The sequence below is a fragment of the Balaenoptera musculus genome, chromosome 11 (genome assembly GCF_009873245.2).
Source record: "Balaenoptera musculus isolate JJ_BM4_2016_0621 chromosome 11, mBalMus1.pri.v3, whole genome shotgun sequence".
Taxonomy (NCBI): domain Eukaryota; kingdom Metazoa; phylum Chordata; class Mammalia; order Artiodactyla; family Balaenopteridae; genus Balaenoptera; species Balaenoptera musculus.
In genome coordinates this window covers 9,402,741-9,430,057 of record NC_045795.1, presented here as the reverse complement: position 1 = coordinate 9,430,057, position 27,317 = coordinate 9,402,741, and the positions used below count along the sequence as shown (strand labels likewise).

Genomic DNA, 27,317 nt, shown 5'->3' with positions numbered 1-27,317 from the left:
AAGTGTCCAAATAACAGGGTAACAAGATAAAATATTTTCTATGAAAACCTGTTAAATTGTATCATACATATTTACATCTAGTTTAAAGATGAAAGCATATTTTCAATAGACATGCTTATAGCCTTCACCGTAGCCATATTGATTATTCCATATTTAAATAACAGTAAAGCAATAATATAGTAATTTGACCTATCAACATGTTCCTAGAGCCACTGAAGTAAATAAACATTTGAATGTTAAAGTTGTCAAATTAAATTGATCAAGCAAAACCCGTCTGATACTTTTCCTTTGATATTCTCAGCATCTAATAAACCATGCCTAAACCACTTATGTATTATACTTAGATGGTGATTAAAGTATGCCTATCAAATATTAGGCTCAGTTCTGTGAGTTGAGCAGTGGTGTGCTGGTAAATGTTTAACAACCAGCTCTCTAAAGAAAGTTCTGATTTGTAGGAGTGCTTGCTGATTTCCATGGCTGTAAATACTCCCTCCAAGGCTGATTTCAAACTACTGATATGATGTCACTGAATGTGGAGTTGGGAAGACATGTGCCTAGTTGGCGCTCACGACCCTATATGAGCTGGCTCCAGCTCACCCCTGGGACTAAGTTATTTTTAAATGTCTAGATTCTGGGAAATTTCACATTCACTGCCTTTTTTTTCTCTTCTTGGGGACCACAGAGGTCTCTGGGATGTAATTTCCTTACCTGCAAGATATGTTAATTGGAATAGATAACCTCTAAACTTTCTTTAAGCTCAATTCGTTAAATATTTCAATAATTTCCCTGCTCTGAATTTAAAGGCAGCCTGAATCTGACTCCAAAATTTAAAAAAAAATTCTGTTGAGTCCAAGTTTATTCTCTAAGAACTTGGAGATGAAGGATGACCTCCAACACAGAACATGTTATTCCTATGTTAGTAAGGTTTATTTTATAAAATTTAGGTATTCTTTTCAGAAATATGTAAAAAGGGAGGATCCTATGATCTTGTCACAATGATGTCAGTTCCTATAGTTCGGCTCAAAAAGAAAAAAAATGCTGGGTCAGTGAGGAGAAACACATTAAGATTGGCTGTGCCCGCTTCATTTCTACTTCCGCATTTTCAAAATTGGCAAAATCAAAGGCATTCCTATTTCTGATGCATGGAGGAAGAAACAGCTCATTTCCTTTGCAAGAACTGCACTTTAAACCTTTCTTCCTGTCTAGGGAATTACTTGAGAGGGGACCATGAACTGAATATTGATGAGAAAGTTAGTGGTATCATCACAAGTACTATTGCAATGACAATGGAGCAGGAGTAAAAATCAACATAACCCTTTTTCCCACATTTTTCAGAACCCAGACATAAACTATAGAGAACATCAGGCTTCTGGACCTTTCCCCAGAGGCGGAGGGGCTGAAGAGTTGGATACAGCAAGTCTGAGAGGCTTGACTGGTTTGGAGGCAGCTCTGGGGGGATAAGTTAAGGACCCGATATTTGAAGATGTGTATAGATGTTACTAAAAAAGGAAAAGAAACTTCATTCATTGTGGACGGGAATGCAAAATGGTACAGCCACTTTTGAGGACAGTTTGGAAGTTTCTTATAAAACGAAACATACTTTCACCATATGATCTAGCAATCGCACCCCTTGGTGTTTGCCCAGAGGAGTTGAAAAATATGTCCACACAAAAACCTGCACACAGATGTTTATAGCAGCTTTATTCATAGTTGCCAAAACTTGGAAGCAACCAAGATGTCCTTCAGCAGGTGGATGGATAAATAAACTGTGGTACCTACAGACAATGGAATGCTACTCAGCACTAAAAGCAAATGAGCTATCAAGCCATGAAGAGCCATAGAGGAACGTTAAATGCATGGAAGTGAAAGGAGCCGTTCTGGAAAGACTACACACTGTATTATTCCAATTATATGACATTCTGGAAAAAGCAAAACTCTGAGGGCAGTAAAGAGATCAGTGGTTGCCAGGGGTTTCGGGGGGAGGGAGAGAGATGAATAAGCTGATCACAAAGAATTTTTAGGGCAGTGAAAATACTCTATATGATACTATAATGGTGGATACTTGTCATTATACAGTTGACCAAATCCATAGAAAGTGCAACACCAAGAGTGAACCCTGAGGTCAACTATGGACTTTGGGTGAACATGATGCATCAAAGTAGGTTCATCAGTTGTAACAAATGCACTACTCTGGTGGGGGCTGTTGATGATGGGGGCGTCTGTATGTGTCGAGGCAGGGGCCATAGGGGAAATCTCTGTACCTTCCTTTCAATTTTTCTGTGAACCTAAAACTGCTCTTAAAAAAATAAAGTTCTTTTATCAACACCTTGTACACCTTAAACTTACATGATGTTATATGTCAATTATGTCTCAATAAAAAATGAAAAAAATGAAAAAAATAAAAATAATGTCCTTTTAAAAAATATGTAGAAGAAATCCAACTAGTTTGGTATAAAGATGACTGACTGATAGCAAAGTGGCCATTACCCTGATACATTTCTTCATGACAAGTACTTTTTGAGCACCTCTTATGGGCCACGGCCAATGCTAGGCACCAAGGATTCAGGAGCAAATCAGGCGACACAGTTCCTTCCCTCAGAAAGCTTGGAGTACAGTGGATGTTAATGTTCCTACTGATGGATTTAGTGTTTTTTTCCTCTTTTAATAAATTTACTTATTGATTTTTGACTGCGTTGGGTCTTCGTTGCTGCACGCGGGCTTTCTCTAGCTGCGGCGAGCAGGGGCTTCTCTTGTTGCAGAGCACGGGCTCTAAGCGCATGGGCTTCAGTAGTTGTGGCTTGCAGGCTCTAGAGCGCAGGCTCAGTAGTTGTGGCACACGGGCTTAGTTGTTCTGTGACAGGTGGGATCTTCCTGGACCAGGGCTCGAACCCGTGTCCCCTGCATTGGCAGGCGGATTCTTAACCACTGCACCACCAGGGAAGTCCTGGATTTAGCTGCTGATGAAACTTTAAATCTATGTTGAGCCTTTGATGAATGTTTGTTTTTTTGTTATTTAATGAAATAAGTCACAATAAACTATAGTGAGTCATCCTTTCTTTTTCTAAAATTTTGTCCAGGTTTGAGAAGGGGTCTTTGGTAATCTAATAAAATATTTATCACTGTGATACAACATCAAGATTTTATGTTAATAAACTAAACTGAGCATGTTTCTGGCTTGAAATGTTTGAATGGTGTTTATCGAGCACCTACTATGCCAGGTACTTTGCATTATATCCCCCTTTCATGTAATTCTCACAGCAACTCTGAGAAATTAGTATTCTCATTTTATAGGTAAACAAGCTGAAGTTCATAAATATAATAAACTTGCCCTGAAATTGCCCATCAGAGTCAGAATTCATACCTAGGTCTGTCTGACACAAGTCCATGGTTATTCCTCTACCCGCAATGTTTCAAGAGCTGTCAGAAGGGTTGTTACATCTTACCTGACCTGAGGTTCCCATGGGGACCAATACTCACTAGACATTTTTCTCCTTCTATGTATGATGATGTATTACAAATCTGTAGGCACTCTAGGCAGTTTACCCCTGGGAAGACCAGAGCTCTACCTTTTACTTGCCACCGTACTTTCTTTATCTGCTCCTAACTGTACAGCCTCTAGACCTTCATGACAGTGAGGCATTTTATTCTAACACTAGGCAAAGATAGGAATGTAATGGGAGAAATTATGTGGACCTAAGGCCTGAAACTGTTTTCCCACTTAGGGGAAGAAAATAATGAACTCCAGCAACAGATTTATGGAAACTGAGGCCTTACAGGAAAATAATTTATGTTTTTATGAACTCACATAAATAACACAATTGTTTTTCCTTAGGTCACTAAAGAGCAAGGATGAGAGAGATGAAAGGAGTTATAATCTTAAAAAGACACTAGCATGCACTCAGGATTCATTGTGGTTACTGGACCGTAGTTGAGGTTTCTAGAGATTGACAGAGAACAAAGTCCACTGAGAAGCAGCAACTAGAAAGAAATTGACACCAGCTTTAATATACACCGGTGTTGAGTGTTTCTGCCCACTTGCAGTGAATGCACCAAATATTTGATTCAATGTACTAGTAGCCATAACATGCTTCTCATTTTTCCCCAGTTCTGAAAGGTGAGTCGTGCTGCAGAAAAGCTTTCACTTGAACATTACATCTGTTTCTCTACTTGATCCCTTTCTAGGCTTTATTATAACATATGTGACTTCTTCCCAAAACCAGTATCACCATTTCAACTGTTTGAGATAACAAACTGAATATGAATCCCTGCTGGTCTGAGCCTTGGTATGAAGTTAAAAGGAATCACATCTTTCACAATTGGACTTTTTTCCCCAACAATATATTTTTATCAATTTTTAATTAATGATATGTTTTATTAATTGTTATTCTTATTTTGCTCTCTGCCACTTGCCACCAGACATCTTAGTTATCAAAGTACTATGATGGTCGAATTGAAATGAAATAGCCAACTAATACTTTTGAATTAATCATGTCCAATTTTTGGCAAATAAGTCAGTGAGATATTGAAAATATATTCATATTTGTGTACAAAGGGCCTGCTTATAGTTTTTCTTTAGACAAATCACCTATTATAAATGAAGCTGACGACATGGCAATAAGAGAGAACAAAAGTTATGCCTGATTGAGTGATTATACCAGCCTTTTCTGTGTTGGCTAAATTCAGTCATTGTTTCTTTCCTCTACAACATTTCCAGTTCAGTGTCTTTAATAAGTGGAATCAAGAAGGAGATAGAATGCAGATCCTAGTAGCTATAACTCTGCTGAATTGTTCCTGTAATTGGGTTTATAAAAGGAGTCTGTAGATGATGTATTACTTTATGAGGTAACATTACAGCAGAAATCTTTCATACAGATCATATTATATGAGCTGTAACCGAGAGGCCAATGAAGTGACTTTAAGGCTGATTTGAGCTTACTTGGGGTTGACCTGGTATTATTTTTATGGATGGTTCTAGTTGGTCTGAGACTTAACACACACTTCCGTTTATGTGGTTGCCATCCTCTGAGACAAGTGGTGACACGGTTTGACTCAGACCTGGTGGACAAGGAAAATAAGAGCATATCTTCTATTTTGAGAAATACAAGTATTCTTAAGATACCTGAAAGGATATGATCTGAACTACAGATGCAAACATATGAATAAACTTTGATAAACAAAGACAGATTTTCAAATCAATTAAACAAGCAAACCAAACATTATTTACAGTGACCACTGCCCATGTTCTCTGTTTGCTTCATAAAATGGGGAGGATTTTTGTGGTGAGAATTGAGTGGTACATGGGGTTATAAGGGCCATCTTTGGCTAAAATGTCAGAAACCACACTAATGATTTATTCCTGAATAATTAGAATGAACTACTTACATGAATGGATAAAAGAAAACTACCTCAGGCACTTCACAACCTGAAGAAAGATTTAGTCACTGTGAAGTTTTACAAAACTGTAATAACGTATCAAGCATTCAATTTGCTTAAAGTCTATTAGCTAAATATCTTTTCATGTCAAAATGCAGTAAAATACACTCATGAAAGTCATGTGGTATCATAAATTATGTATAAAGGGAAATCTATGATTAACCAAAATTTGGTGTGGTCTGCATTACCCATCATAGCTCCAGACCCAGATATCGGCTGAAAAATTTTGCTTTTATATGAATGAAATCCATAGCTTAGAAGGAGCCTCCAAACTGTAAAAGTCAAAGACAAAAAAGAATAAAAATAAAAACTTTGCCACTCCTAATTTTGTTTCTGCCTGTTCTATTTCTATTGAACAAATTGAACATGGAGAAATTGTTTCTAGAACTGAGAAGTTTCCTTGCATGTAGGGCAGCTCTGAGCCCAATGCCAAAACTGCTGGTAGAAGTCACTTTTCTTACTGAAATAGTTGCCTCTTAGCTGATGACTACCAGCGTCATGACCAGATATAGCAAGGATGTTGCTGGAAGGCCGCCTGGTGCGAGGTCTGGAGTGAATGCAGAGCAGCTGGTCTCACAGCTGTGCAAACTGTAATTCTGTGGTTGGAGGGGGAGGTAAGGAACAGCCCTAGACTTCCAAGGAGAACACTGAGGACATTTAACCCCCTCTCTCTCTCTTAGAAATGAAGGTTTTGCCTTGAAACCTCTGGTTGTATTTTTTCAGGTCAAAACAAATAAGTAGGACATTCACTTGGGGGAAGAGGGAGAGGGTGAAGAAAAGGGGAGAGGAGATTGTGAAAGAAGAGCTATTTGGCTGAGAGTCTGCAGAAGGCCGAGGTGACCTAGTACCCCTGGCTGGCCCCTGGCACTGGCTAGCAGTTCTACTGTGCGGTACAGTTACTTGTAGCTTGAATACGACAGGTACCTTCTCGAGAACTACTATCAAGTGGAAAGTTGAAGTGAGCCTGGGACTACACTAAGAAGTGAAAAACTTCTGCAATTCACCAACACTTGTAAAAATTCAAGCACTTTGTTTCTTATGGATGGATAATAGTATCCTAGAGTGACTGCATTTCATACAATAATGAGATTGACAGTGGAGGCATGAACAGAGCCTAAATTTATAAATTGGTAGATGCTGTATTCAGTCTTTCTGGACTGTTAGGCTATATTAAATTTTTGGCCATGGCAGAGGCATTATTTTAAGTAGAATTAGTCTATTGTTCATATTTCTATTCTTGTGCTTTATTTGTGTCAGAGCTAGGCATTTAAGCTGTCCCATTCACCCAGACTACATCTGTTTCTTGCCTTTTTAGAACACTTTGCTATTGGCAAAGCATTTTCACATTTGGTCCTCAAAGTAACAATGGGGATTAGGCAGAGAGTGTTACCCCCCATCTTACAGGGTTCAAAGATTCAGAGACGATTCAGCTCATAAGCAGCAGACTCAGGTTTTGGAACAAGCAAATCTCCAAACCCAGCACAGAACCCTTGTGTTGACTGATTACTCAAAGAAGAGAAGATATTCCTCTTGACTCTCAAAAGTCAAGATTCTATGATTTCTGATGTGCTCTCCTGACGTATATGGATGCCTTTCTCAAACTGAGAAGTTTTGTTTTCTCTCTGTCTCCCTCCTCTTTTCTCCCTGTATTTCTCCCTTTGCTCTTCTTTTTTTCTCCTCCCCTCACACCACCTCCTCCAAGTTCAGAGGATTGCTGGCAAGTCCAGTAGGTTTTTCCTCAGGTGGCCATTTCCACGTGGCCATTTGCGAAAGACATTTCAAAGCTGACCCATTTAACTCTAGTTGGACGATAGACTATCTTTAAGGTAAATTTCCTTAACTTTCAGAGTTTGAGGGTGACTTTCTCATTTTGGGCAGGTTCTATTCATTCTGTAGTGTAAGCAAGAAGGATTGAATAGGGGTAAAATTTAGTAAAGAATATTTTTTCCTTATGTGAGACTTTCTGAATCTGTAGCTCATTTGGTCTTGTAAGATGTGGTACCTAGAGAGGCATTTTTATTTTTTTTGGTAGTATGTTAGAAGAATAGAACAAAGGTGAGGCAGAACACAGAAACAGAAAGGAATAATGGAGTTCATTCTTCACTTTGTGTAGTGAATACTCACTATGTGGCAGGAATTATTCTAAGTTTTTCCACGTTTTTTAAGTTAATTTATATTGGAGTATAGTTGATTTACAATGTTGTGTTAGTTTCTGCTGTATAGCAAAGTGAATCAGTTATACATATACATGTATCTGCTCTTTTTTAGATTCTATTCCCTGTAGAGTATTACAGAGTATTTAGTAGAGTTCTGTGTGCTATACAGCAGGTTCTTACTAGTTATCTATTTATGTATAGTAGTGTGTATATGTCAATCCCAATCTCCCAATTTATCCCTCCCCCCTCCAAGTTTAGCAAACCTCCAAGGTGGTCTCCATTATTCGTCCCATTTTACAGGTGAGAAAACTGAGGCAGGGTGAGGTTAAATGTCTCGCCCAAGGCCACACAGCTAGTAAGTGATAAAGTAGGAATTTGAACCTAAAAAAGTCTAGCTCCAGAGTATATCCTTATAGCCACTATCCTACGTTGAAAAACAATTTTTTTCTCACTGCTTCTCTTTCCACCCTTTGTAGAGCTTCATTATGACTTTTGTGGGTCCTATGCACATTTGTCTTTTACCACAGAACATTTTTAAACTATACTTCATAAGTATTACAAAATATTATGTGTTTGTAAAGACATATGTACAACAGGCTGGATTATATTTATTTTTTCTTCTGACTTTAAAAGAAATTAAAACATTTTTGTGGGCCTCTAAATGTATTGTGAGCCTGGGCTCTGTGTCTACTGTGTCCGATAGCTAAGTTGGCCCTGACCTTAGGGTTTTCCTCTTTTAACTTGATTCACATCCAGGTAAGAGAATGAATTGACCACACTCTTACGGGGATAGTGGAAGTACTAAAGAGGGATCTCCTTGCAAAAGCTTTTTCCGAGTTCAGAAATCACTCCGCATGAAATCACAGTTTTTAAACTGGGGGTTATAAAATCATTTAGATGAGTTAAAACTAGCATTTTTATAACTAAAATATGTTAGAATAAAACAGAGTGGGAAGGGATGGGATAGTATAATATAGAAAACATCAGAGTACATTTGCAACTTATAAGGGTATGTTGAGGAACATTTTATTCCAATTCTCAATATGTACGTGAGGCGATATAAAATGCACTTCTTACAGTGAATCCTAGCCAAACGTTTTATAAAATACTGAGCTAGGATGCACACCTAGTTCCATCTCTTTCTTTCCCTTAGCCATGTTCAGCTTCAAATGTAACCTCAAAGCAAAGCTGATAACATAAGCTTGCTCTCTTGTAATAAATCGTGTCCATTAAAAATACAGATTTTGAAGTCATATAAAACAGGATGTGAATTCTAATTCTTCCTCTTACTCCCCTTATTAGCTTAAGTTACTTAACCTCTTTGTGGCTTAGTTTGCACATGGATAAAATAAGGAGAGTAATAATAATGTCAATCTCATAGGGTCATTACGGAAAATAAATGAGCAAATGCTGATGAAGGCCTCTGTAAGGGTTCCCTCTATATATGATGACAACTCAAATATTTATTTCTGGGCCAGACTTCAGTTTAGACCTGTATAACTGCCTGTTGGATACCTCCACTTGGATGTATATATAGTAGACATGTCACACTTGCTATGTCTGTATGTGCACTCCTGACCATCCCCCATGCCCTTAAATGACCCTTTCTATCCTTTCGGTTGCTCCGGCTGAACCTTAAGGTACTCCTTGCTTCTCTCCTGCTCTCACAACCCACAATCAATCCACCATGAAAGCCTATTGGCTATACCTTCAAATACCTATAGAATCTGACCACTGCTCACTGCTTCTGCTGTACCCTGCTGCCGAGCCAGCACCATCTTTCTGGATTACTGTAATAGCTTCCAATCCAGCTGCCCTGCTTCCTCCTTGCCCCACTATAGTCTGTCCTTAACACAGCAGCCCAAGTGATCCTTTTAAAATCTATTTCAGATCATGTCCTCTTGTGCTCAAATCCCTGCCTTGTGCCACATTTCACCATGAGTGGGCAATGGCCCACCAGATCCTCTGTAATCTAGTCCCCGTTCCCTCCTACCACTTGATTCACTCCTGTCCAACCAAGCTGGGCTCCTTGCCAGGCCCTAAACACACCGGGAACACTCCTGATTTAGGGCCTTTACACTTGCTTTCCCTCCGTTCTCTCCGCCTTGTCTTCCACCCCATATTGACATTGCTCATTCCCTCCTCTACTGTGGAGAACTTTGTTCAGATTCCCTCTTCTCAATGTTGCCTATCCTGCAATCCATCCCTTTCTTTGCCCCCATATGCCTTATACTCTTAGTTTGCTTTATTTTTGCCTTAACACATAACCTATGAAATACTATACAACTTACTTAACTATGGTATTGTCTACTGTCCATAACTCACTTTTAGAAGTGAAAATTCATGAGGGTAAGATGTTTTTGTTTTCATCACTAATGTATCCCAAGGGTCTACAAAACTGTCTCAACTTCTAAATTAATATTTGTTGAATGAATGAATATTATATATTATTATTTCTTCTCACCTTCCTCCATCCTCCCCCCATCTCCAAAACAGGCCCAGATGGAATAAGGGATAAATTCAAACATCGCAAAAGCTTTTTCTATATTTTTGAATAAACCATGATGGAGTATTAAACCAACTTGTTGCCTTTTGATTGATAACCATCCAGAAATAATGTGCTCTCAATCTGCAGTTGGTTGAATCCGTAGATTCAGAACCATGGATACAAAGGGTTGACTGTATATTGAATCCTCATGTCTGCAATTACAGCCCAGGTATTTAATGTTCAAAGATTCTGCTACTGAATTGTTAGTATAAGGTATACAAATGTGAAAAGATCAATAGGAAACCTACAGGCTTTTACACAATACTTGCCTTCATAAATATTAAATAACTACTAGCATGAGATTATTCCTCTTGTCCTTTGATAACCTGTGTGAAAGTCATGCAAATGAATCCATCATCATTCACTAAGGCCATAAAATCGATTTTGCCTTTTATTTTAACTATCCTTCATTATATAAGAGACTTATAAATTAAAGCAATTAAAATGTCAACACGGCCCACATTTCCCCCCCACACCCCGGAAATCATATCCACTTTATCACCTACTAAAGTGGATGGGGGGGATATGAAACAAAATATGAAAATTCTAGAGTTTTTCTTGTATCATACAATGAGGAAAAACTTATATCTATTATTTGTTCCTTCAGGCCCTCTTCAGTTTATACGTAACACTGGCTATAATGTATGTTCCCTCTGACACTTTATTAATCAAAGAGAAAAATAGCTCTATAAGTTATCTTCTCTTCCCACTTGAATTTTAATTATTTTACTTGTGCAATAAATTATGACGAATTGAAGTTGAGTATATCAAAGAATAACTCCATAAGGAACTTAAAAAATTTTTTGGTTAGTATTAAAATGTACGTATGTAAATCTATTAATGTGCACTTATTCTGACCAAGAGTTTATTTGCTCCTGTCAGCTTATATGCCTGTGAAGAAAAAGGAAGCAAAGTTCTTTGTAGTTCATGGTCAAGTTTCACAGACAGTGCCTAGAAGTTAGGATTATTCTATTTGTGAATTCCAAAAGGGTACATTGCAGCTTGATTGAATCTTGCCATTTAGCTGGTCTGCATACTTATTTCCCTTCCCTGGTAATTTAAAAGGATAAAGGGAAAATATAGATCTTATAGGTATACTCATTTCATTTTAATTATGAAAGAACAGGCTACAAGACTTAAAATGCCAATTGGGAACTGGATTAATATTTAGTTTCCTGACTTTCCATTTATTGCTAAGCTTTCTCTAATACCATATTCAACCATACAACAAACACTTATGGACCATCAACTGTGTTAAAGACTCTAATCCCTGAATATTCAAATTTAAAACATTTTGATTAATATGGTACATATAAATGTGCCTTCTGGCAATTCTTAGTTATTATTAATAATTTATTTTAAATTACTATAATATATATTAATTATTCTTTTAATCAAACTTATTTTTATAACTTAGCTTTCATCAAATATTTTAATTCTTATCGTAATTATGCTAGTCTATAGGTTTTATACCATAAATTAGACTCTACATAAAATCAGTGGCATAGTATGTATCCATTAGCACAGCTAGAGTTAGAAGTGCCAATTATTCACACAAATTTTTTAGATTGGATGGGACTTTCGAGATTTAAAAATCTAGAGCTGAGTGAATCAAACCCACAAAGGTTACATGACTTGCCTATGGTCTTAGAGGAAGAGATTAGAATCAGTTCTTCTGACTCCTGATTCTTATTTTTTATATAAGACACACCTCCATCGTCTTCCATGAAATTAGAATATATGGGCATATACAGACAAACCAAACAAGAAACTTAGCATTTAGTGATAATAGTAAATACAATACTTAGATGTTAAAAAAAATTTTTTAACAGTGCCCAGATCAAAAGATCCTAAGAAAATTGAACCATGCAACTCAGATTTTATGTTTTAGTTATCTCATAAATGTATGAATTGTTGTTGAAACAATGACATCGTAAGCAGCCAAGTTAAACGTTTACGGCAAAGGGTTTCCTGTTTTCTCTTGGTGTTAATTACTCACTTTTCTGTACCTCGTGTATATTATTTATGTTATCTGGAGTGGTCTTCATTAGTACCACCTTAATGCATGACATAGTGAGATTACCGGGTTAGCTAGCTTTTCCAATGACACAGAAGGAGGACAAACCTTCAGAGAGCCTCACAATAGAGGCTCCTGGTCAGCTACCTGGTCAGCTACTTGGATTCTGGCTACTGAACGCTAGAAGCAATACTTTAAAGGAGATTTTGGGTCCACCAAATAAAAGCCAGACCCACATGCTCTGCCTTCAATTTGAAATCAGTAACAAAAATATTGTGAGGGATATATGCATAGGCATTCCTCAGAGAAAGATTGAAGGAGAATGTTTACCAAGACCTTCAGATTGGTTCAGCATGACAATATTCACAATTTTGCCTACAGACAGTCCTCATTGCTAAATGACAATAGCACATTCTGAGATGTCACTTCTCAATATCAGGACTTTTATAATTTAGCTAAGGGATAAAGGTCTTCCCCCTCAAGAGAGGTAGAAAAGGGATCTCAGTTTAAAACTTAATATGACTGACCCAGCCATTCTTAAAAGTAGTCAGAGAAAGCCACTTCTGACTGCAATTTTCTTCTAGGCCTGAAAGAGTAGAGGAGACCAATGGGAGTCAGAAACAAATACTCCTGGCTAACATCAGGGACAAAAACAGATCTCAGCCTTCCAAAGAGGATAAGTATTCTGGGGTTGACCATGCTATTAATTTAAAATCTCCTCCATACATACAAAGCAATTCTGAAATGTCAACAAAGGTTAAACATACTTATGATTAGAGAAGTACTTATTCTTCTCAACAGTGCAAAATATTGGTTTTGTGTTTTAAACAATCCTATATCATCCTATGACTAGCTTTCCTTCTTTTGACATCCCTTTAAGAAATTTTAGATGTGCTTAAATCTTCTATTTATCATAACACTTCCATTCATTTTGGTGTGTAATTATGGAGAACCTTTCCATTTCAGTACCTTCTATGTATCAAATATTCTTCTATATACTGTCAATATAAAAATAAATAGAATAAACTAGCCCATGGGGAAATATTTGCCAGATGAGCTGCAAATCTACATTGCATTCACTTCAATGCAGTGAATGAATGACCTCATGAGGCAGGGTAAGTTCTTACGAGCTAAATGTCAGTGATGTTCATTACTGAGTGAGAACACAATTAGAAACACTTGCTACGAAGTGTGAACATACTGTTCTGTTACACGATGTCCTTTTAACACATTTGAATTTCTCAGGAAAAAAACTTCTTCCAGTGTTTTAAATGAGGTCTAATGTGTCTGAGTAACTTTCAGCAAATACGTTGGCTTAATTCTCTCTAGCCTGTATACTATCTTCAGCATACAATCATCTATCAATGTTTGCATATACTAAATGCTAAAGAGAAGTTAAAAAGCCTACAAAAGAGGCTCTTTTAGAAAAATAAAGTCATGGTTCAGAAAAATTTTTGTTCTCTACTCTCTCAATTTAGGCTGAACCTAGAAATTAGCATCTTCATAAAGTGATGAAAGACCCACATTTTGGTGCTATTCTTTGACTGACTTGGGACTGTAGGATTATATCCTTCACTCAAGCTGTGGAGTTATTTCTGAAATGATATTATTAAGTACCATCAGAGACAGGGTGTAGTTGAAGGAATGCTTAAGTATTGAATCAGTATTCAAAATGCCCAGTCCGCTTTATCTGGCAAGTGTACACATTAGTTTTCAGGGAGTTGGTCCCCAGATGATTTCATGATATCATGATTTCCCAGTAAAATGAATATGTGTATGTTTATTTCCTTGAAGCATTACTAAACCTCTCAAATATTAAACATGGGCTTATATAAAATGAGTGCGTGTGAGAAAGGGAATGCTAAACATAAATAGTTTAAACCTATAAAGAATTTCTCTGGAAAGAATCAAGAGTAAGTGACTAGGGGTAGGAGAGGAGCGGGAAGAAAGGGCAGATGAAAGCTTCCTTGCTTAATCGTTTATAAATTGTTGTTAAGAGACAAACAAAATTCTCTCTATGCCCAAATTATGTAATTTATCCAGAGTATGCAGGCTCCGCTCTTCAGCAATGCTGGTAACGACACTAATAGTTTAATTACAAGTTGCTGCTCAAGGAGATAAACAAGGCTGTTTGCTTTTTAAACCAGGGGTTACAATTACTTTTAAATGCGGGGGAAAGGCACATCTGCGCGTAGATGTTACTATGTCAGAAAAGCAGCCAGAAACCAGCTGGAAAATCAACAAAGCCCCAGGAGTGAGCAGCCGGCACAGAATTAGAGCAAAACCTCCCGATTTGAACAGTGCAGCAGTAGGCGTGAGGCGTAGTAAACAGGCGGCAAACGTAGGTGGGCAGGGATAGAAAAGTTTTCGGTGGCCAGACCGTGCGCGTTTCCCCTGGGATTCCATCACAGACAGGGACTGAGCATCCCTCCCTCTGCTGTCAGGCTCACAGTCACGCCTCTCACACAGCCCTTGGCTTCAGCACCACCGAGAGGACAGCTCCCCTAGTCGCAGAGCAGAACCCTCAACAACTGCCCTCCTCCGTCCTTGAGAAACATCCTCTCCCACCGCATTTCTCTTTCTTGCTGCTGTCTTTCTTGACACTGTGCTTTTAAGGCTATTCTAAGGAACATATTCAGAAGGGACTGGGAGCTTGTTTGGCTTGTTTATTTCCAGATGGAAGGGAGACAAGTCTTGTCTGAAACGTCCAATCTTTTCATTGGCCTCCAGAGCAATTTAAGCAGGATAAAAGACTGCAAGTCACTGGCTTTAATCTGGTGGCAAAACGGTTCAGCCCAACTCAGCAGTAGCAGAAACTTGCAACTCTTTTTTAGTGCTTTATTTTATTATTTTGTTGTAAAAGCACCAGTAGTAGGTAAACAACCTTATTAACTGCCTCTTTAGCCCCTTTCCTTCTCTGCTAAGCCAAAGGCCTCAAGGGAATATACCAGAGTTTGATAGCAAAGGAATAATTCTTAATTTCTCTGGGTCAGAAAACAATCTCGATCCTAAAAGGGACTCTTCTCAGTCCTTTCCAAGACCCCTCACATCATATTCTGAACCTGGAACATACAAGTGAAGGATTAATAGTCCCAAACGGAGACCATAGACTACTACAGCATGCCACAAAAACTGTCAAAGCCTCCTCCAATAAAGTCCTCTTTCCCCAGTGCCAAATCCAGAGGCAAACATTTCAGGGGTGACGAGAAAACACAGGGTTAAAAAAATTAAAATCACCAAGACAGGAAAATTACACTCCAAAGAACTTGGCTACCTTGGCACATTCAGTTACCATCCCATCGGTCATAAAATATGGTTCCTAAGCCAACACATCTTGTTTCTTTATGCAGAGTTTTCTCTTGTGTTCAAACTTCTCAATAATGTGTAAAATAGTCATTATCTGAAGTTTCTCTTTGTTCCAGCACACACACACACACACACACACACACACACACACACACTTTGTTTCATTCAGTTCCATTTTCAAGGGTCGAGTTTCCTAAAGAAAAAGGTATTGATATCATGTTCTTTTAAAACTTATTTTGAAGGAGGATCTTCAGGAAATGCCCTCACTCTTTTTGCACTGGAGTTGCTAGAATACCAAGGGATTCTAGAAAGGAAGAGCCACAAGCTTGGAGGGAGAGACTTAGCAGTCTTTCAGAAAAGGCAGCCCCGTGAGATTAAGTGGCGAACCACTTCCTCTGGGTGATAGTGACCATCTACTAGTAACAGGAGGTGAGGTCTGCCTGTGAATCTGCAGCAGCAGCAGAGTGGGGACAGCGGACACTGGGTGCTTCCTTTCGGGTAACCCTGACAGGTCTCAGTTTGACTCCCTGAATCCCTCAGTCTTCTCTGTGGTTCATTTCTTCCTTCTTTCTCCCTCCCCTCCTTTTCCTTCATCCCTCTCTCTGGCCCTCTCTCCTTCCCTTCCTTCCTCTATCTTCCTCTCTTCGCCTTCCCCCTTCTTTCCCTCCCTCCTCCACGTCAGTTACCCTTTTCACTTAATTCCATCTGGGCCACTTTGGGCACCAGTTCCAGGGACAGCTATCTATCATCAGCCCATATGCATCCTATAGACCATATTATTATTATCATCACTATGGTTGCTTGCCAAGTGCTTGGTCCTGTTCCCAGCTGTGAACCCCGCCCCGCCCCTCCTCGCTCCAAAACCGCAGCAGGCGCATCAACCCGGCAAAATCACCAGAGTCTGAATGTCACCAACAAGTTCCACCCTGCAGTAGCCCCACCAGCAAACCACACCAGCGGAGCCTCGCCAAACCCTCTGCCCCACAGCCGGGGTAGCACCCCGACCCAGCTCTCGGCTACGCCTACGATCATTGTTATCGGTGACAACACATCCTTCTCTTCGAGGAAGGGGAAAGCCCGCGTGTGACTCCCCGGCGGAGGCAGGGCTCCACGCACGACCCTCCCCCACCTGCTCAACACACACACACACACACACACACGCGCGCGCACACACCCCTCCTTACTCGGCACACAAAGGGAGCGAGCGAGCGAGCGCCAGGGACCCGGCTGGGTAGGAAGCGGGGCGGAGGGGAGGGCACGGCCGGGAGGGGGAGACCAAAGGAGGGGCTGGGGGCTGAGCCAGCCGGGGAGGAGGGAAGGAAGCGGGGTGGCGGAGAGAGCAAGGCGAGAGCTTCGTCCTCACCTGCCCCCAGGTTGAAGGAGATCCTGGCCTCCGCGAGGTACGGCGTGTCGCTCTTGGAGCGGACTCTTCTGATGGGCCGCCGGTCGATATCGTCCTCCGAAGATGCCGCCATTAACGTGGGAGGCAGGAGCAGGGTCGCCCGGCGAGCTGAGAGGGAGAAGGAGACGGAGAGGGAGGGAGGGAGGCGGAAAAAGGGGAGGAGGGGCAAGGAAGAGGCTCACCCACAGGGCAAGGGGGAGGGCAGAGGGGGATGGGAGAGGAAGGGAAAGGGGACGGGGAGGGAGGGGGGAAAGAGAGGGGAAAGGAAAGAAGAGGGAGAGAGAAGGAAAGAGAGCAAAGGAGAGAAAAGGGGGAGGGGAGAGAAAGAAAACCCGTTAAGGATTTGTGGACGGGAGCGGGGCTCAGCCTAGCCCCGGCTTGCGCTCAGGGCTCCCCCTAATTCCACTCGGCCGCAGGGCCAGCGGGTCAGGGCCCCGGACGGACACCCCGCCTCCTGCCCGCAGCCCCGGTTTTCAGCTCTTGGCACAGGTAGGCTAATGCGAAAGGGAAGACTCCAAAGCAAGGATGCCCCGTCAGCACTGTGCCCTCTCCCGCCAAATGCACCTACTCCGCTTGCTTTTCAAGTGCACACGAGGGCCTCCTTAACCCACAGGGTTCTCTGGGCTGAGGATGCCCGACCAGATAGCCCAGCTTCAGCTTTCCTTGCGGGAGTTATTATTCCTGGGGTGCAAGCCTAGGCCCAGCTGGTCATGGAAGAGAGCACGCTATATCCAGTACCCCTCTGCTCCCTCTTCCCCAGCCTGGAGCTCAAACAGAGATGGAACCAGATCTGGACTCCCTGGAAGCTCTCTTGCAGGCCCCCGTTGAGCCCTAGAGGTGGAGGACAGAGGGAAAGTGTACATAACTTTGGGGGCAGTTTGGCAGTAAAGTTTCTAGAGTTGATATTCTGAATGTAGACTAGACATATTCATGCAGAATCGAGTGGCTTTCTTACCACCACGGGTTTCTAGGATATGTTTATCTCTACGGAAGTACCCATTCAACTTTTTATTTGGCGATCTAGAGCATGAAAATAGTCTTTGGATTGGACCTGTAATCTCTATAACTCTCTACCATTGTTTCTGAAGGAGAGGGTGAGGATCAAGGGCACCTTACATTTCTTTGAATGTTTGCACTGCAACCTTCCCATGTTATACAGCAGACAAACCGAGAAAGGTTTCCGGAGTATGAGTCAGAAGGCTTTGCTTCTCCTACTGAACCTACTGATGGGCTCAACTCTTTGATGGTAGCTTCAGTCACGTCTTTTTGTGCCCTGATGTTGCCACATTTCTTTCTAATAAGAGCCCACCTGGAGTACACAGATAAATGTTACCTTGATTCCCTCCCTGCTACAAAGGAAATCTCAGTGTCAATTCATGCCCTTCAGTCTCAGAGGATGAAGTGCTGCTTCAGCTCTGCAAGACTTCCCTCTCCACTTCACCTGTCATTTCTAATTCTCACCCTGTGTCCTTGCGCCCGCCCTAGAATCTTCAGTCTCTTTACACTGGTCTCTTACTTCACACATAGGTAGTAACTCTCCATCTGCCCTATCCTTGCTGCTTCCTCAATCTCTACCATACTATTTCTCTCCCATTCTGTTTACCCTTCCTGTGGAACTCTTGGCCCCACAGGCTGCATTTTTTCACTCTTAATCCCCTCCTTGCATCCCTACCACTACTTTTTATCCCCACCACTCAGACAAAGTTACTTTAAAGGTCATCAACATCCTTTCAACAGTTAAGTCCATTTCTTTCTTGAGTAATCTATCCTTCTTGAAATAATCTCCTCCTTTGGCCTCCTTGTACTAGACTTAACTTCCTAATCGCTAGATTTCTAATAGCCGTTTCCCTGCGTGTTAATTTGAAAATGCATATCCTGGCATTCAGGGCCCTTTATGACCTGATTTCCATCTGGCTTTCCAAATTCATCTCTCATTATTTCCCTACAGTCTGTTCAGAGTTGTCCAAACAAGCCTGACTTATTTCTGCATCTGTACCTTTCCTTCTTTTGTACACCACGAATTTCTCCCCCATAAACTTTCCATGTTCTCCCTCAGGAATGTGAGATAACTGGCCCACTAGTCTGTGGCATGAATCCAGTACATAGTAAATGCTCAATAGATATTCTTTTAATAAAAAAAGAGAGGAGAGGGAGAAAGCAAGGGAACAAGGAAGGAGAGAATAGGAAAAAAGGAGTGAAGGAGGGTTATGTAACTAATGAGTAAATGAGTAGCTAAATTGGGGACCAAATCCATGCCTGACTTCAAATCCTGTCTTTAACCAGTATATTGATTTGCTAAGTATATATATTTGGTTGATTATCCAAATTTTAAATTCATTTTCTATGATATTTGCCTCCTTATTATTTCCCATTTATCTCTGTTAAACATAGATTAAAAATGGATGCCTCCTATCCCAGGAGGAACAACAGGGGTATTTGGCTTGTCAAATGAACCATGAAGGTTAATGCTTTTCGATGATTAATCAGGCTGCAAACCAATGTGCTTTTAACACTTAGGTGCAAGCTCTAAAGGACGTGCAAAAGTAAGGAAATAAACTCAAACAGTTCTGAATACTGTATAAACTGTACCTCTCTTTGAATTAATGCAGTTCTATTTGATTGTTCAAATTGTTTGGGATTCCCCAACCCCTTGTATTTTCATTCATCACCCATGTCTTTAAAAAAAACAATAAAGTCATCTGAAGGAATATCTAGTCTTAGCTTTCTCTATGTTTCTTTGATACTACATAGTAATGGTTCTTCATAAAGAGAAGTAAATATTTGAATTTCTGTTTCTTATTCATTCAACATTTTAGAGGATTAGGAACTAATAATGCTACAATTTTAGGTTTACCTTTCTTCAAAAGAGTTTAAATGTACTTTCATATTATCTCTTTCATATGGACTATTGCTATTGAAATAATTCTAGATATATTTTTTCAAAAGAGACATAAAAATACTACATCTATCCCCATGTTCTTGAATTATTTTATGATATTTTCATTTCTGACTATTACCTTCCATTTTTTTGGCTTCCATAATTTACTGTCTTCTTTGTCTCATCTATGTTTTCCCATTATCTTTTCACTTTGCCTCTTTTTTTCTCTCCCATATTTCTTAGTTTTTTATAATTCCCCTACAAAGTCAATCCCAGATCATGTATCTCACTCTTATCCTGTATGAAGGATTCACTCCTTTATGAAGTTTTTACTCTTGTGGGCTTGTCCCAATGTTTCCACATTCTTTATTCTTGGATTCCTTTCATATATATGACCTCTTGTCATAAAATATCGGACTAAGTAACATCAGGGAAAGAGCCCTGGGGTGGGAATCAGGGCTGGTGGAGGCTGTTCCCAGTCCTACCACTACCTCACCAAGTACCACTGGGTAAGTCACCCTGTCCCCTCAGCTAGAGAAGTGCAAGTGTCCTCTGGCACAAAAGCAGACACATAGGTTGTAGGAACAGAATAGAGCACCCAGAAATGAACCCACGCTTACACAGTCAATGAATCCATGACAAAAGAGGCAAGAATACACAATGGGGAAAAGACAGCCTCCTTAATCAGTGGTGTTCGGAAAACTGGACAGCCACCTGCAAAAGAATCAAACTGGACTACTTTCTCACACCATATACAAAAACAAAAACAAAAAACAAAACCCAAAAAACTCCAAATGGATTAAAGACCTAAATGTAAGACCTGAAACCATAAAACTCCTAGAAGAAAACATAGGAAGTATGCCCATTGACAACAGTCTTAGCAATATTTTTTTGATATGTCTCCTGAGGCAAGGGAAACAAAAGCAAAAATAAACATATGGGACAGCACCAAACTAAAAAGCTTTTGCACAGTGAAGGAAACTATCAACAAAATGAAAAGGCTGCCTACTGAATGGGAGAAGATATTTGCAAATGATATATCTGATAAAGAGCTAATATCCCAAATATACAAAGCACTCACACAACTCAACATAAAAAAATAATCAACTCGATTAAAAAATGAGCAGAGGATGTAAAATAGACATTTTTCCAAAGAAGACATACAAATGTCCAGCAGGCCCATAAAAAGATGCTCAATATCACCAATCATTAGGGAAATGCAAGTTGAAACCACAGTGGGATGTCACTTCATGCCTGTCAGAATGGCTTTTATTGGGGAGACAACAAATAGCAGGTGTTGTCAAGGGTGTGGAAAACAGTGTGGAGGCTCCTCGGAAAGTTGGAAATAGAACTACCATGCAATACAGCAATTCTACTCCTGGGTATTTGTCCAAAGAAAACAAAAATGTGGATCTGAGGAGATATGTCCAACTCTATGCTCATTGCAGCACTGTTTACAGTGTCAAGGATATGGAAACAACCTGGGTGCCCATCAATGGATGAATGGATAGAGAAAATGTGGTATATATATTCAGTGGAATATTACTCAACCATAAAAAAGAATGAGGTCTTGCCATTTGTGACAACATGGATGGACCTAGACAGGATGGAGAAAGACAGATACCATGTGATCACATTTATATGCAGAACAAATGAACAAACATAACAAAATGGAAGTGGAGTTGTAGATGCTGAGAACAGACAGGTGGTTGCTGGGAGAAGGGGTTGGGGAGTGAGAGAAATGGGTGAGGGAGATTAAGAGGTATAACTTCCAGTCACAAAATAAATGAATCATGGGTAAGATATGTACATTGTGGGGAATATAGTAACTATGTAATATCTTTGTATGGTGACATATTGTAACTAGACTTATCAGTGGTGACCAATTTGAAATGTATAGAAATATGGAATCACTACGTCATGCACCAGGAACTAACATAGTGTTGTAGGTTAATTATACTTCAAAAATAAACAAACAAATGAACTCATAGAAAAAGAGATCAGATTTGTGATTACCAGAGGTGGGAGTGGGAGGGGGAACTGGATGAAGGTGGTCAAATGGTACACACTTCAGGTTATAAGATAAATAAGTACTAGGGATGTAATATACAACAGGATAAATATAATTAACACTGCTGTATCTCATATATGAAAGTTGTTAAGAAGTAAGTGCTAAGAGTTCTCATCACAAGGTAAAATATATTTCTTTTATTTTGTATCTATATGAGAGGATGGATGTTCACTAAACTTATTGTGGTCATCATTTCATGATGTATATAAGTCAAATCATTATGCTGTGCACCTTAAACTTATACAGTGCTGTATATATCTCAATAAAACTGCAAGGAAAAAAAATGCAAGCATCAGACAACATGACCTTAAGGCCCTAACCAACTCTAATACTCTATAAGTATTTACAGCTATTCTTGTATCTCTACTTCTTTCCATAAATATCCATGGCATATTTTGTCTCTTACTCTAAGAAAATACATTGTTCCTTTGATTTGTAACCAATCATATTTAGGAAACCACATGGTATCCATACTTCTCTCAAGTGATTTCATATCATTCAACTCTGTTTTATGTAACTATACATCCTTTAGAATCTGTTTCTTTTTCCTCATACTGTTTGCATCAGGTGTCAACACCCATATGATTGTTGGTGGTTTGCGTGTGTGTGGATGTGTGGATGTGAGTGTGTGTATAGAAAGGATTGAATTCAACCATGACCTCAACAACTTCCAAATACAGTGGGTTTTTCTGTTTGTTTGTTTTTTGTTTTTGTTTTTAAGATTGCTCTTTTTGAATGTGATTGCTGACTCAGGATAAGGGCCGTTTTTGGTTTTTTCTGGGTTTTTTTTTTCCCCCCTAAAGCCAGTCAATATTTTAACACTAAAGACACTTATATGCATGTTATATCCAGAGCGAGTCAGAAAAAGAGAAGCAGCACAATAAGGGGCTCAAAAAATAACATTTTATAAATCTATCACCGGCATGGAAGAGGATGGAGATGGGGAGGGGATGAAGAAAGAAGAGTGTAATATTTCATCCTGACTAACTCTTCAGGTGAGAGAAGCTTACCCTTTAAAAATGTTACTCAAAGTGTGCTTCTAGGACACCTCTACATCAATATCACTTGGAATACTTGTTAAAATGTACATTTTCCAGGCTCCCAACCTGGATCTATGGAATTTTGAGGGGATGAGACCTGGGTACCTAGATTTTCAAAATATTCTTAACTATGTCCACTCTCATCACTTGTGTTCAATATTATACTGGACATCTTGGCCAGGGCAATAAAGTAAGTAAAAGAAATTAAAAAGGTATAATAACTGGAAAGCAAAAATACAATAAAATTGTGATTAGACATATATGTTATAATTGTATATGTACATAATCCATAAGGATCTGGACTATTATAAATAATAAGTGAATTGTACAGCATCACTGGATATAATAGCAGTATAAAATAATGATTTGTTTCTATATACTAGCAAATTAGAACATGTAATTTAAAAAGGACCATTTGCAATAGCATCAAAACCATCAAATATCTATGAATAAATCTAACAATTGGTGAGCAAGACTTCTACATGAAAACCTACAAAAAAATTCCTAAAGGAAATTAACACGACCTAAGTAAATGGGGAGTGGGGTGAATATACCATGCTCATGCTCACGGATTGAAAGGCCCACTACTGTTAAGGCATCAGTCTCTTCAAATTGATCTATAGATTCAATGAAACTCCAATCAAAATCCCAGCTTTTTTTTTCCTTTCAATTTGACAAGCTGATTTTAAAATATATATGAAAATGCAAAGGGCCAAGACTAGTCAGGACAATCTTGACAAATTAAAAAATAACTGGACTATTTATAGTAGAAGATACCAAGACATTATAAAGGTATAGAATTCAAAAACAAAGTAAGATACAGTAGTTCCCCCTTATCTGTGGTTTTGCTTTCTGGGTTTTAGTTAACTGTGGCCAATTGCAGGCTGAAAATATTAAATGAAAAATTCCAGAAATAAACACTTCATAAGTTTTAAATCGCGTGCTGTTCTGAGTAGCATGATGAAATCTCGTGCCCTCCCATTCTGTCCAGGCCAGGATGTGAAACATCCCTTTGTCCAGCATATCCCAATCTTAGTCACTTAGTAGCCACCTCAGTGATCAGATCTACTGTTGCAGCATTGCAGTGCTTGTGTTCAGGTAACCCCTATTTTACTTAATAATGGCCCCAAAATGCAAGAGTAGTGTTGCTGGCAATTTGGATCTGCCAAAGAGGAGCCATAAAGTGCTTCCTTTAAGTGAAAAGGTGAATGTTCCTGACTTAATAAGGAAGGAAAAAGATTATACGCTGAGGTTGCTAAGATTGACAGAAAGAACAAATCTTCCATCCTTTAAATTGTGAAGAAGGAAAAAACAATTTTGCTGTTTTACCTCAGACTGAATAAGTTCCAGCCATAGTGTGTGATAAATGCTTAGTTAAGATGGAAGAGGCATTAAATTTGTACAATAAGATATTTTGAAATACAGAGAGATAGATCACATTCACATAAATTTTATTGGTCTATTGTTATAATTGCTCTCTTTTATTATTAGTTAATGTTTTTAATCTCTTACTGTGCCTAATTTATAAATTAAACTTTAATATAGGTATGAATATATAGGAAAAAAACAGTATATATAGGGTTCAGTACTATCCAAGGTTTCAGGCATCCACTGGGAGGCTTGGAATATATCCCCCACAGATAAGGGTGGACTACTGTAAATGGGCCGATGGAAGAGAATCTAAAACTAGGCCAATATATAAATAGTCACCTGACTATGACAAGAATCCCACTGCAGTACTGTGGGGGAAAAGATGGACTTTTCAATAAATAATGCTCAATCACTTGAATATACATAGAGTGGAAGAAAATAAACTTTGATCCCTACGTCACAGCATACACAAAATTCAATTCCAGATGGATCATGGACCTAAATGTGAGAGGTAAACAATAAAGTTTCTAGAAGAAAAATTTTTAAGAGAAAAATATTTTATCACATCAACAAAGATTTTTAAACAGGACATGAAAAGCACTAACCATAAAAGGATAAATAGGTATTTTGGTGCCAGCAAAATTAAAAACTTCTTTTCATCACTAGACAATTAAAAATGCAACATACCAAAATATGTGGGATGCAGCTAAAACAGTGTTAACAGGGTAGTTTATAGTTCTAAGCATTTATATTAGAGAAGAGTAAAGGTCTCAAATCAATTATCTAATTTCCTAACTCAGGAACTTAGAAAAAGAAGGGAAAAATAATCCAAAGCAAGGAGAAGGAAGGAACTAATAAAGATAAAAGCAGAAGTCAATGAAATTGAAAACATAAAGACAACAGAAAAATAAATAAAACAAAAACCTCATTATTGAGGAGCTTCAAGATGGCGGAAGAGTAAGACGTGGAGATCACCTTCCTTCCCACAAATACATCAGAAACACATCTACATGTTGAACAACAACTACAGAACACCTAGTGAACGCTGGCAGAAGACCTCAGACCTCCCAAAAGGCAAGAAACTCCCCACGTACCTGGGGAGGGCAAAAGAAAACAGAAAACACAGAGACAAAAGAATAGGGATGGGACCTGCACCAGTGGGAGGGAGCTGTGAAGGAAGAAAGGTTTCCACACACTAGGAGCCCCTTCGCGGGCGGAGACTGCGGGTGGCAGAGGGGGGAAGCTTCGGAGCCACGGAGGAGAGCGCAGCCACAGGGGTGCGGAGGGCAAAGCGGAGAGGTTCCCGCACAGAGGATCGGTGCCGAGCAGCGCTCACCAGCCCGAGAGGCTTGTCTGCTCAGCCGCCGGGGCGGGCGGGGCTGGGAGCTGAGGCTCGGGCTTCGGTCGGATCGCAGGGAGAGGACTGGGGCTGGCGGCGTGAACACAGCCTGAAAGGGGGCTAGTGTGCCACAGCTAGCCGGGAGGGAGTCCGGGAAAAGGTCTGCAGCTGGCGAACAGGCAAGAGACTTTTTCTTGCCTCTTTGTTTCGCGGCACGCAAGGAGAGGGGATTCAGAGCGCCACCTAAACGAACTCCAGAGACGGGCGCGAGCCACAGCGATCAGCGTGGACCCCAGAGACGGTAATGAGATGCTAAGGCTGCTGCTGCCGCCACCAAGAAGCCTGTGTGCGAGCTCAGGTCACTCTCCACACCGTCCCTCCCGGGAGCCGGTGCAGCTCGCCACGCCCAGGCTCCCGTGATCCGGGGACAACTTCCCCGGGAGAACGCACGGCGCGCCTCGGGCTGCTGCAACGTCACGCCGGCCTCTGCCGCCGCAGGCTCGCCCCGCCTCCGTACCCCTCCCTCCCCCCGGCTTGAGTGAGCCAGAGCCCCCGAAGCAGCTGCTTCTTTAACCCCGTCCTGTGTGAGCGAAGAACAGACGCCCTCAGGCGACCTACACGCAGAGACAGGGCCAATCCAAAGCTGAACCCCAGGAGCTGGGCGAACAAAGAAGAGAAAGGGAAATTTCTCCCAGCAGCCTCAGGAGCAGAGGATTAAATCTCCACAATCGACTTGATGTACCCTGCATCTGTGGAATACCTGAATAGACAACGAATCATCCCAAATTGAGGAGGTGGACTTTGGGAGCAAGGATTTTTTTTTTTTTTCCCCTTTTTCTCTTTCTGTGAGTCTGTATGCGTATGCTTCTGTGTGTGATTTTGTCTGTATAGCTTTGCTTTTACCATTTCTCCTAGGGTTCGGTCTGTCCGTGATTTTTTTTTTAGTATAGTTTTTAGCGCTTGTTATCATTGGTGGATTTGTTTAAGTGGTAAATTTAAGAAAATTGAAATTGTATCAAGTATCTTTTCCGACCACAATGCTATGAGACTAGATATCAATTACAAGAAAAAATCTGTAAAACATACAAACACATGGAGGCTAAACAATACACGACTTAATAACCAAGAGATCACTGAAGAAATCAAAGAGGAAATCAAAAAAATACCTAGAAACAAGTGACAATGAAAACACGACAGCCCAAAACCTATGGGATGCAGCAAAAGCAGTTCTAAGAGGGAAGTTTATAGCAATACAATCCTACCTTAAGAAACAAGAAACATCTCAAATAAACAACCTAACCTTACACCTAAAGCAATTAGAGAAAGAAGAACAAAAAAACCCCAAAGTTAGCAGAAGGAAAGAAATCATAAAGATCAGATCAGAAATAAATGAAGAAGAAATGAAGGAAACGATAGCAAAGATCAACAAAACTAAAAGCTGGTTCTTTGAGAAGATAAACAAAATTGATAAACCATTAGCCAGACTCATCAAGAAAAAAAGGGAGAAGAGTCAAATCAACAGAATTAGAAATGAAAAAAGAGAAGTAACAACTGACACTGCAGAAATACAAAGGATCATGAGAGATTACTACAAGCAACTATATGCCAATAAAATGGACACCCTGGAAGAAATGGACAAATTCTTAGAAATGCACAACCTGCCGAGACTGAACCAGGAAGAAATAGAAAATATGAACAGACCAATCACAAGCACTGAAATTGAAACTGTGATTAAAAATCTCCCAACGAACAAAAG

The 27,317-nt window shown here is 39.9% G+C and overlaps 1 protein-coding gene across 2 annotated transcripts in view; it reads right to left on the bottom strand.

The window, feature by feature from the left end:
• Window positions 1–27,317, bottom strand: part of PHACTR1 (phosphatase and actin regulator 1) — a 527,020-nt gene that overhangs the window by 475,180 nt on the left and 24,523 nt on the right. Inside the window, exon 2 of one of the 2 annotated variants that reach the window (XM_036868637.1) lies at window positions 16,824–16,970. In XM_036868637.1, the coding sequence (XP_036724532.1) occupies window positions 16,824–16,970 (147 nt within the window). Of the gene's footprint in view, window positions 1–16,823; window positions 17,015–27,317 lie in introns of those variants that run through there. The other variant, XM_036868638.1, reaches the window with a different exon arrangement.